The 12421-nt window shown below is 40.7% G+C and overlaps 1 protein-coding gene across 1 annotated transcript in view; it reads right to left on the bottom strand.

Moving 5' to 3' along the window:
• ATP8A2 (ATPase phospholipid transporting 8A2) overlaps positions 1-12421 on the bottom strand; it is a 418517-nt gene that overhangs the window by 191368 nt on the left and 214728 nt on the right. Inside the window, exon 21 of the mRNA XM_074330045.1 lies at positions 12167-12277. Coding sequence (XP_074186146.1) covers positions 12167-12277 — 111 coding nt within the window. The remainder of the gene's footprint in view (positions 1-12166; positions 12278-12421) is intronic.

Below are 12421 nucleotides of genomic sequence, written 5' to 3'. Positions count from 1 at the left end.
AAAACGTAGTTTCCATTTTCATACTGACATACACTAGTGGCCAGGATATATCTCACTGTAGTTTGCTCTCAGGGCAGTGTTCCAAAGCAGGTAAATTTCAAAGCACCCCGAAGGCACGTGTAACTGACCGAACATCTGGCTACCTTAAGGCTATAGTTGGCCCAGGTAGAAAATACCCAAGATCAACATAGCATTTTACCCACATGCAAGAGTGACATCATCTTTGTTGATAGCACAATTCCTACCCGGTGTGTACACAGGGAGAGGGGTCGCTGTGTTTTCAGTGGGTCCTGACAGGCACTGCTCCTTTTGGCCTCTAAAGCAGGCAGACATCCCGATAATCCAGTGCAGCCTGGGAAGCCCGTTTCAGCCAACACAAGATGGGTTGGCTTTGAGAGAAACCAGTGAAACTCATTTTCTTGGAGAAGAACCACTCTCATTTGGATTCCTTCCAGCAAATTCCAGCAGAGTGGACTATTTAGGGGCTGGAATTTTAAGGGACACAGTACAAGTTTTAATGTTTCATTTAAATACTCTTGATGTAGTAGGGTGCCAGACGGGTACTGGACTTATCGAGAGAATCACTTCATAGATTATATAAATGCCTAACCACTGCACTGTACACCTGAAACTAATATAAAATAAATATTGAATGTCAACTATAATTTATATACAGAGGGTGCCAAAAAAGTATACACATTTTAAAAGAGGAAAACTATATTAAAATTGTAGTACTCAATATATACCAATAATAAAAAATGAATACAAGTCACGTTTGACTTCTGCAATTACAAGAGGTACTCAAAGTGGTTACCATCAGCGTCCAGACACTTCTGATTACGGTGAACTACTGCTTGAGCAATGCTGACCAAAGTGTCCACTTGTATACATTTTTTTGGCACCCTACCCCCCCCTCCACTGGCATATAGTCACGGGACTATAAAATACAGCATAGGGAATGAGGTCAATTGTATTGTAATAGCTCTATATGGTGTCAGAGGGGTAGTAGACTTGGGGGGGTAATCACTTTGTGAGGGGTGTAAATGTCTAATTATGATGTTGTTGTGTACACCCGAAACTAATAAAAAAATTATTCAAAAATAAACACTCTTGATGTAACCCAGGCAAAATGTGTGAGCACCAAAGGCTTGAGGATAATTGACGAAAAACGTAAATGCCACTCTGGGTTGGGGGAGAAGATCGGGCCACAGATGATGTTAGAAGAATTATTTCTCAGTTATGAGCAGGTGACCACCTTACTTGAATACAATCATTTATTAGCACATCAGTTATCAGCAATGCACAGACCAGGAGCAAGCAGACTTCAAGTTCCTCTCACCGATTAACCATGGTTATTTTGCTCTGTGGTGACTGCACGTAGCCGCAGTATACAATAAGAGCTACGTCTGAGGTAGAGCGCTGTCTAAAGATGCAGTAAAGGAAGACTGACCCCCTCCCCAGAAGGTTTCCAGCAAAAGGCAGACTGGTCGACTGCCCTGCTGTTGTGGGCAGATTCCAGGGACTATAAGAGCCTCAAGCCCATAACAATATTATAGCCGTAAGCTTCGACAAACACTAAACAACTTAAAATAATGCTCACTGTATGGTGGGCACTATTCTAAGGGCTTCCCTATATGGTTTCACTTAGTCCTCACAAACTTTTCCATGTATGTACTTTTTTATCCTTATTTTACAGAGGACAGGAGACGTGTCCAAATTTGTGTGGCCTGAGCTGGGAGCAAAGCGGTCTGACTTTGAACCTCACCCTGCCTTTGCCATGCTGCTCCCTGATAATGGTAGTCACCAGTGAGACAGCAGATGGAAGAGGGGTTCTAGGAAGACAAGTCTGTGGGCTCTTGGCCTTTCTCCTCCCCAGGAGGGGTCAGCAGGAGGTGTTCACCCGGCCCACTCACCCCTCCACCACTGTCATCTTGTTTTATTATGGTCGTGTTATTCTAGTCAAATTTTACTCCTTAAACTGTGATATTGCCTGGAGTCCAGGGACTTCCTGGTCCTTGGTTCACAATCCCCTGGGACTGGGCATCCAGACCTCCCCAACCATGGGAAACCCTATTCTTACAATGGAACACTACCCAGCAATAAAAAGGCAGGAACTACCGATACAACAGCACAGATGAATCTCACGTGCATTGTGCCACGTGAAAGAAATCAGAACCGGAAGACCATGACCGGTACCATTCTAGTCACGACACTCATGACAGTTGAAGGAAAACAAACCGATAGGGTCAGAAAACAGACCACCATCGCTAGCAACTGGGCATGGGGGAAGGGGTTGACTGCACAGGGGCCTGGGGGGATTCGGGCAGGGATGGCATTGTCCTATATTTGACAGGAGTGACAATGACACTACTGTACACATGTGGTAAGACTCACAGAACTGTACACTAAAAAGGGGAAATTTTACTGCATGTAAATTATACCTTATAAAAGAAAGAAAGCGGCATGCCACACTAATAAACACATTCAAATAATATAGAAAACTAATAAGGTGAAGCTAACATGGAGGCTAACGTTATAAAAAAGCAACTTGTAAGTGGACAGTGACTGACGACATGATTTTCAACACAACATGCGGCTTAGTTAAAGGAGCAATAATAAATTCTTCCTAGCATCCCTGATACCTTAATCAGTATTGTTTTATTGGCATGCTCTGGAGGTACAGGCAGTATTTACTAGCACTAATCTACTGTGCCTGCCCCTGGGGTGAAAGACCAGGCAAGAAAGCATATACACGACACTCCTAAGTCTTGAGCCTTCTTTCAATGGTCCACTTGATCTATCTGCCAGGACACTGGGACTAAGAAGTGAAGGGAACTGAGCTCCCAAGACATCTGCTGGAAAATCAACACAGTAGCTCAAATGAATTGTCAGAATGCAACGGAGATTATTTACACTTAAAAGTACAGACATTTACTAGGGGAGGAATAAGCTTCCTGATGTGATACTTATTAACAGAGAAGCTATTTTAACTAAAGGTCAAAACCCAAACACTCCTAAGTCCAAGAAAAAAAAAGGTAAACTGCCTTATAAATAATTGCATTTTATCTGCCTACAGAAAGGTATTTCAAAACTATGGGGCCAAAAACGATGTCTCTTTCCTAAGTCAGTTTAGAGAAAAGGAGCAGAACAGACGGCACCCTGCTCCTTGTCCTCTCCAAGCAAATATAGGATGGTCAAAAAAAGGTGACCAGCTTTTCACGCAGGACTGCCATCTTCCAGTAATTCGTCAAAATGACCAATACAAAGGGAAAGAGGAGAGGCACCTGCTATATGTTCTCTAGGCCTTTTACAAAACATGGAGTTGTTCCTTTGGCCACATACGTGCAGATCTACAAGAAAGGTGATATTGCAGACATCAAGGGAATGGGCACATTCAGAAACGAAGGCCCCACAAATGTTCCCATGGCAAAACAGAAGGGTCTACAGTGTTACTCAGCATGCGGTTGGCATTGTTGTAAACAAACAAGGGCAAGATTCTTGCCAAGAGAACGGATGTTCATATTGAGCGTATTAAGCACTCTTAACAGCTGAGATAGCCTCCTGAAACAGGTGAAGGAAAATGATCAGAAAAAGAAGGAAGCCAACGAGAAAGGTACCTGGGTTCAACTGAAACGCCAGCCTGCCCCACCCAGAGAAGCCGCTGTGTGAGAACCAATGGAAAGGAGCCTGAGCTGCTGGAACCCATTCCCTGTGAATTCATGGCATAAGTGTAAAAAAATAAAAGACCTCTGTTAAAAAAAAAAAAAAAGTGACCATTCTCCATCACTGGAGGGAGATGATATGAATGCCCTTCGTCTCTTCCTGTTATCTGCTCCTTCACCTGCTACAAGAAGGTATTTTTTTCTGTTGTCACTTTCCCTTTTCTATAACCTATAATTGAAGTCTCTCCATTCCTGATCTGGAACTTTCCACCAGCCTTAATCAAATGTCACTGAAATCTACTTGTGCAGAACGGTGCTATTTGGGTGTACAGAGATGAAAATGGATAGACAGGCATGATCAGTGGATTTGAGCTGCACACTCTCACAAAATTAATTTGAAAAATTAAAGGAAATCTGATTTAAAAAGTTTTAGGAAACCTGGTCTCTACTGGCAGAAAAAAAAGAACAGGAAGAAATACAGAAGAGCAATACAAACAGGGTAAAATGACAAGAAAAAGTAGCAGGAAAAAAAAAAGAAATCTAATTGGTAAAGTCAACTTCAAAAAAGTGAAAATATGTTTGAGAATTTCAGCCAAAATAAAAGGTAGTTTAAGATAGGAATGTGTTTAAAGGATGCGATCAAAATTATCCTTTATTCTCTCCAAGTATTAGAAGACTAACTCATTTTACAATTTGTTTAATACTTGGAGGGTATCCCTCTCTGTATGAAAATTGCACCGGGAAAGATTTAAGTTACATCAGAAAGGCATTTCCTAAAAAGAAAGACAAATAATATAACATGCTACTTAAGTAATCTTGTCTTATATTCTTAAAAAACCAAAAAGCCCCATAGATTCTTACATGTCAGCCTCTACTGAAATGTGTTCAATGGATAATCTGTTTCTGAGCACCGTGTACTTAGTCCTGTTGGAGGGAGGACCAAGTCAGAGAGAGACAGTCCCTGCCCTTAGGGGAGTCAGAACCAATCTGGTAAACAGAAATCACATCCACCTTGACAAGCAACAGTACTAAGCCACGCAGGTGCTGTCTCCGATTGCAGTTGGACCTTACGGAAGGGAAGGAAGCTGGGATAGGTAAGCACTAATGCAGAGGTGATGAGCTGGGCCCCCTGGCTGGCAGTTGATTCCTCTGGACCCAGTAGGGAGGAGAAATGGGCACCGAGAACAAAGCCCAGCCCCAGCACACCACAGACCTCTCAAAGTTCATCTCCCTGTGAGTCCTTTTGCAATGGTTTTGTTATGGCCTTGTGCTTTTTTTTTTTTTTTTTTTTAATTCCAAGAAGGTTTAAACATTTTATGGCAGTAGAGACTCAATTTTTAGCACATCAATGCCTAAATATAGTTGTTTTTAGATGGTGGGGTCTTTACATGATCCTTTTAGGTAAAAGCAGCTGCAAAAACATCATTTGAAAAAGCATATATTTGTCACATGGAAAAGGCAGCAAGAGTCTATTTTTATAAAGTTCAAAGTGATGCTGTATCTTGTAGGGGAATCCTTCCAGACTGCTAATATTTCTCTGGCTTTATAATTACCACTGCCCCCTCCCCCTTTTGCTAATAAACTCCCAGCTCTATAAGCTGCAGCAAGCAACTAGGACTGAGCCCATGTCTAACTAGTTCTGCAGCCACCTTCCTTCTGAAACGCAACACCCCAACAAAGTGCACTCTTTCTTGTTGTTTACTAACGGCTGGGCTGACTTCTGACATTTATCACTGAGCTGGAATACACAGAGAGGGTGGATGGGAAAGACAGGTGCGGACCTCTCTTTGGCATCCTGACGTAACTTCTCCTCCAACCCCTGCACCTGGTCAGTTCCTCCTCGTCCTTCAGGTCTTAACTCATTTCATCCTGGAAACCTGAGGCCACCCCGCGGTGAAGCACCACTCCTGAGAGCTCTCCTTGCAGGCTGACTTCCTGGAGGCCAGCACCCGAGGCGCCACATCGTCACTGTGGAGTTCGTATCTGCACCCCCGACTCGATTCCAACAGCCAGGGCTCTGTCCTGTTCATCTCCATCCCATGACCCAAGGGAGCTTGACTTGGAGAACGAGGATGCAAGAGGCAACGACCGTACTATTCAGAATGTTTCTAGTTAACTTCCATTTTTTAAATTGCCCAATGGGAGAAACAGTCCTTCTTCCAACATTCAAATTGTAATTACTGTTCAACAGCTCCCAGCACAAAAATAGGAAGCACCCAGGTAACCGTGAACGGTTGGGATGTACAAGCTGGGATTTCTTGGAATGGGTGTGGCATCAGACCTGTGCATACAACCATCAGAACACTTCCCATGTCACACACAGCAGCACTACCCACCATTAAATGGGGAACTTTGCGGAGCTGGTCTTAGCATTCTGTTGCCACAGGCTAGGTGTCAACACTTGATTAAAGCTTTTTATAAGAAACGGATGGTTTCAGATTTGATGAAGCTGCAGCCTTCAGAGAAAGGTCCATACGTTGACTGTGGTTTTCAAGTCACCTTTACCTATTAACATGCTACACAGCAGTGAGCTCATGACTGCAAGTCTAGCCCCTCAAATAATGAATCTGTATTAGGAAACATAAAGTAACCTCTGACAAGGCAGATGCACAGGCCAGAGGAGGAAAGCTTAGCTATCAGGATTTTTGTCTTTTACCATAAAGAGATTTCTTGTGTGTCAAATATGAAATACATCTTTTCCAGACGTATTTAAATCATGTATTATAGCCAAAAGGGAAAAGTTACTGAAAAAAATGTTGTTCATGGTTTAAAACATCTACTCTCTGTTGATTTTAACATTTAAAGCACAATCTGCCCAAGTCAGTACCTTCTTTCACCATTTACAATGCACTCGGGGTTATTATCGGGAAATAGACACCAGTTTGGAATATGCTGACCAAATCCACATTAACAGATTTAATTAAGCTCCCTAAACAAGAAGTCAATCAGACAGTAAATGAAAGAAGGGCTGCCTATAAGCAATTTAGATATAATTATTTTCAAACAACGATGGCCTGGAAAATGGAGGGAAAAACCAAACCTCTCACAGGTCCAACAGAAAAAAATGTAAAACAGCTTAAGAGAATATGTATATGTTTTCAAAAAAAAATAAATTCAAAGTACTCCTCTAAGAATGACAGTTTATACACGAACCATAATTCATTTTACTGTTTTAGTTTGAAGACACACAAAACAAAATGCTGGTAAGGCTTTTCTCACGTCCTGTAGTATTTTAGAGTTCAGGTTTTTTGTTTGTTTGATTGTTTTAGGCTTTTCAGATATCGACAAGTCTTAACTTGCTTTCAACTGAATTTTGTTGGTTAGGTTTCATTTGGCCTCAAAATTCCTATGGTTTAAATCTTTATTCCCCATTCAATGATAATATTTCCAGACCTCCATCCATGCTAAACATGCATCCTATTTTCTGGCCTGTATCCATACTGGTTTAATGACCCCAAGAAAACATTAAAATTCCTTATATGTGTTGCCAAAATAAGTAGACACTCTAAGTGGTATAAAATTCCCATTTTTTCACATCTATATTTATATCTTATGGTTATTCTCAGTATTAGGAAACACCAACTAATCACCCTCACAAATTCAAAGTTTCATTTCTATTTCAAAGATAATTTAGTGTATCTTTTTTATGTTATACCAAACTTTACAAGACATCCATACCATAATTTTTTGAAATATAGGTTAAATTCAAGCAATTTTCCTGTTATTTTTCTATTTGCATTTTATTACCACTAAAAGTTTATCCATTCAGAATAACCTTTTCCTAGGGGTTCAGAATGTCCATGGACAAATGCACACCTAGTAAATGCTTAAAATGCTGATGCTGCTGTGCTTTGAAAATGTGCTCTATTCGGAAAATTCTGAATAACCAACTGCTAGTTTGTTAAATAGTATAGGGACTTTAAAGACTTTAATTGACCCTCTCTTAGGAATTACTACCAAGTGGTCACATCAGGACTTCAAAAAGTTATAGGTCCTTCCCTAACCTCCCTACCCCCAATTTTTGTGTTTAAGATAAATTCCTCCCATTGTCAAAATCAAAGAGTTTTAAAAATCAGTGTCTCTTTTCTGCTTATAAATTAAATTGGGCAATAGTTGCATAATGGTCATGATTTAAGCCCCCAGTTAAAACTCCAAAATTACATGAAAGGTCTCTGTTTACCATCTGCCCTACATATTGACGAATTTTCTGAAATCACTTTTACTATGTCACTTGTCTATTCCTGAATGAAAAAGGAATCCCTTCCTTTTCGTAGCTTCCAATAGTGACGAAACCCATGTCTGGTCGTTTATATTCCCTTCAGTGGCTACTCATCTATCCCATACAGCCCTATACCGTTGCCTTTGCTAATTTTATTCCTTTTCCTGCCCCCCGCTCAACACAGACACACCAGGAATGCTGGCTGATGGGAATCCCATCTGCCCGGCAAGGCTATGAAGTTCTGTGCAGTCTAGCTCACAACAGGATTTTACCTTCTGAGAAATATGGTCCATCTGCTCACAGCCACAACACCTGGCATTTAATTGGTTTTAATACAAAACAAAACGACATACAAAGTTTGTTCTTCAAACCTTCAATGAACACTACAAAACCTATGATCTGTCTACACATTTTTGTTTCCCTCAAGGTGACCAGAATGGCAAAGAGCTTGTGACACTCTATTAAAATGGTTTAGCATTTTTTTATTGTGGTAAAATACACATAACATCAAGTTTACCATCTTAATCATTTTTAAGTGTACAGTTCAGTGGTATTAAGTAGACACACTTTGTTGTACAGCCATCAGCACTGTCCATCCCCAGAATGCTTTGTCACATTATTGTCATAGTTTACAGGAGGCAGACAGAAAATTGCCAGTTAGTTTCTCATGATAATTCCCAGAACTGTACACCTAAAAAGGTGTATGTTACTGTGTATTAATTATATTTCAATAGCACTGATTCAAAGCAAAATACGGAGGGATGTCATGGTGGGAGACGGGGCTAGCGACCATGGGGATCCAGACCACGAGGAGCAGGGGCACAGAGGGAGAGAGGGGATTTCATCGGAAGACACTAGAACCCTTGCAGAGGTTGAAGACAGTGGAGACATTCATTCACTCACTCATTGCCAACATTTTTGAGCACCTATGTCCCAGACACTGTTCCAGAAAGCTCATTCCGACTGCATGATAGGTGATTGATGGGGCGAAATTAGCAGTTTTCGCAACAGTAATAAATTAAGGCAGTAACAAAAGGGACGGAGAGCAAAGGCCGTATGTATTTTTACTTTTACCTACGATTGGGGCCACCATGAAATTACTGATTTCATCATTTTGTTTCTATTTTATAATCACTCAAACCCATGGTTACTTCTGCCAGAATAAACTTGATGTAGCACACCAAGCAATCATTATGTAAGACCTGTCAGCAACAAAGGGTTGGTGGTACAGATAGGAACACATAAACGTGTTATGTTCATGGGGCTGCGTAAATGGTCTAATTAGACCTGTATCATTTTGGTGGAATATTTACGGCCAGCTTAAGGGGAAAGCAGACTTTCTACAAAAGATTTCGTGGGTGAAACTGGAGATGATGTGACTACTTATCAATGAAGGAATGGTTAAATAGATTGTAGGAAACTATACTATGACATACCATGCAATGGATCTGTATGTAATAACCCAGAATGAGATCAAAGTACCCTGTTAAGTAAAACATGAATTGCAAAATGTATTACAAAGTCTGATCAATTTTTTGTAAAAATGTTGATTTGTCTGTATATGTAAACATCTCTGTAAATACAGAAAAGAATATACATAAGGGGGTTCGAGATGAAAGTGAAGAGACCTTCCATGTGTATTCCATATTGCAATCAGAATATAGCCACGCACTCTTTCTACAGAAAAAATGTTTATAGGTTAGCAGACTAAGTGAGTAGATTGTATTACATCATGAGCTCATACTTTACACAACCTTTATTGGTAATTCAAATCATATAATGATCTTGATAATAACGGCTAAAACTATGCGTGTGTGTGTGTTGCACACACACACATACATGCTGATGTATGTATCTTTTTAATTTGCCAAATTGCTTTTAGACTGTTTTTTTTTAAATGACTAATAACAGTGACGTATATCAGAGGACACTTGAGATGAGAACATACTGGCTATTGCCAAGGGTTTCTCCTGGAGTTACAAGAGACCATTTAAGAGAAATATGTAATATATTTAAATTATTCTCACTTAAGTAATTAATTACAAAACCTTTAGAATGCAAAACTATTCCTTGCAAATAAGCAAATGAAATTACAACAATCTTCAATCTTTCAGTTCAAAACACACTAAAATAGCATGCCACGAGCACTTCCCTGTTTTTAAAATTGTATGTGGTGTGCATGTTGGGACCACAGAGTCCAGTGGCAACAGCAGACACTGTCCAACTCAACGCTCTAACTGTCTGGCCTCAGTCAAGGACTTTGTTTTCTCGGCTTTCAAATTAATAGCTCCTAGAAATACCAACTAGCAAACGGCACAGAGTGGTGGAGACGTTTTATTTATTTATTTTGAATTTTGTAAAGAATGTTTTAAAAGGCTGTTAACACAAGACCAGTTAGCAACTGTTACCCAGCTCCAACTGAAACATTAATTTAAGGCATTCACATGGCATTTTCAGGGCCTCATTCCAAATAGAATTTCCAGACAGACTAAAATTGTACTCTTCTCATCTTCAGCCCACTTGAAGATTTTTTTTTTTTTTTTAAAGGCAAGATAGTAGGTGTAAATGACTGAAAAGGGCCCCAGAGGATGCTCTGGAAAGTTAGCGGGTTGGGAGCTTCATGCAGAATGTCTTGATAAGAAGTCTAGACTATCTGTAATTTGCTGATGGTGAGGAAAACCAGATTATTAAGAAACCTTGTGAAGCCAACAGCTACAGGAGCTTATAACGCATGTGGAACTTGGGATGACATGTGGGAATGGGAATTCCAATATTCCTTTACTTTGGTCCACAGCACTAATTATCTTTGACTCCAAGTGACATTTAGGAGTGACTCCTATCACAGATGCAAAAAATGCCACAGAAAGAGGGGACAAACACCTATAAGGGTCAAAAGGGAATTGTAAAAATGTGGACAGGAAAAAGACAGAAACGACAAAATCCATGACATATAACATCTGAAAGGTCTTACTTCGAGTGGGCTGAGTTGAATATTATAGCACAAGATGAGCAGACAAGGCAAGTAGGCTGGCCATGGGGAAAGTAGGAAAATGCATCTCTTTTTCCAGGTTGTCCTATCGGCCCCATTTACAACCCTTTGGCTGGGCAACCTTGTGCAGCAAACAACCTGCACAACTCAGGAAAATTACTCATTACTAGTTTAGTTAGAGTCAGTGATGTGAACGTATATGTTTCACCTGAATATCCAACAGGAAAGAGGAGACAATTTGGTAAAAAAATGGTGAGTCACAGTTACTTTAGCAAACCACTTGTCAAATGATCTGAGCTGAGTATATTAAGGGACCACATCAGAAAAAGTTGATCTATGCCTTGGTTATTATTTCTGTCAAGAGTTGAGAAATCAGACCAAAATAACCCATAACAGAATGAGAAATCAACACCATACACAATTAACATTGCTTTTCTATTTTTCCATAGAGGGACTGACTGCTTCCACATTTCTAAACATATCTAGAAAACTATTAGTCATCATGGCCTCAGAAGCCACACGTTTGCAGCAGAACTATTCTTAAAGGAGGTGGCTGGTATTCCCACTGAGAGCAATCAAAAAGTGCCTTTTCTACATTTTCCTGGACCCGCCCCTCTCCCCACTAGTCCCTCTAGCAAGCACATTTATTTCAGTTACAACTGAACCAGCATCTTGAAAAACAGTCTGACAATTCAATGAATTCCTTGAGATCTTCTCAGTTACCTTATTGGTTTACTCTCCACTCACCTCCACACCTTCCCTAGGTATTTAACTAGTGGCTTCCAGATATCCCAGAAGCAATGCATCAGTGCTCAGGAAACTTGCAGATTCCATGAGCAATCCAGCAAGAAATCAGGCCCTTGTATTCTAGTAAAGAAAAAAAAAAAGAATGACTGGGTTGCCTAGCAACGTCTCAGTGCCCACCCAGAAAGGTGTGAACACTGCTGCCCAGGCTCTGACCTCCCTGGGAGGAGGGTGTGAGTGACAGCAACATCTACTCAGGCCACGAGGAACACTGGAACAGAGAAGTCCTTCGTCCACCCATCAGGGACGGGGGACGGCATATTGTCGGAGAGAAGGCTGCAGACTCCTGGCTATGGTTACTCAACATGAGGACCTAGATCTGGAAGGTATCCCTAACTTCAGAGGTTATGTGTGTCACAGGTCTCCATAGGTCACAGCAGCACCTTTTCTTTAATTTGACATTAACAAAAATCCTTCTTGGCAATGACTTGAAATACCAAAGATGCCCTCTGAGAAAGGCCTCCCTCTTCGAGGGAGAAGTCCCTGACTTACCTCGATAATGTAGAGAACCACATTCTTGTAGAAGCAGTACAATATGCACTTGGTCACCCGGTTGTAGCTCCAGGCACCGTGAACCAGCAGGAGCTTCTCTAAGTAGGAAAACTGAAAAAGGAAAACACAGTTCAGAGGAGCGCTTCGTTTAGGAGTCAAAGTCACAAAACATCCTTTGGCGGGAGGGACAGGGAAGGTAATAGAGAAAATCAGATTTTGTGGATAACCTCAGAAATCCATTCACTTTAGAAAACT

Source organism: Rhinolophus sinicus, linkage group LG04, assembly GCF_036562045.2.
Source record: "Rhinolophus sinicus isolate RSC01 linkage group LG04, ASM3656204v1, whole genome shotgun sequence".
NCBI lineage: Eukaryota > Metazoa > Chordata > Mammalia > Chiroptera > Rhinolophidae > Rhinolophus > Rhinolophus sinicus.
The sequence above is the reverse complement of the archived record's forward strand: the minus strand, read 5'-3'. Positions and strand labels throughout refer to the sequence as shown.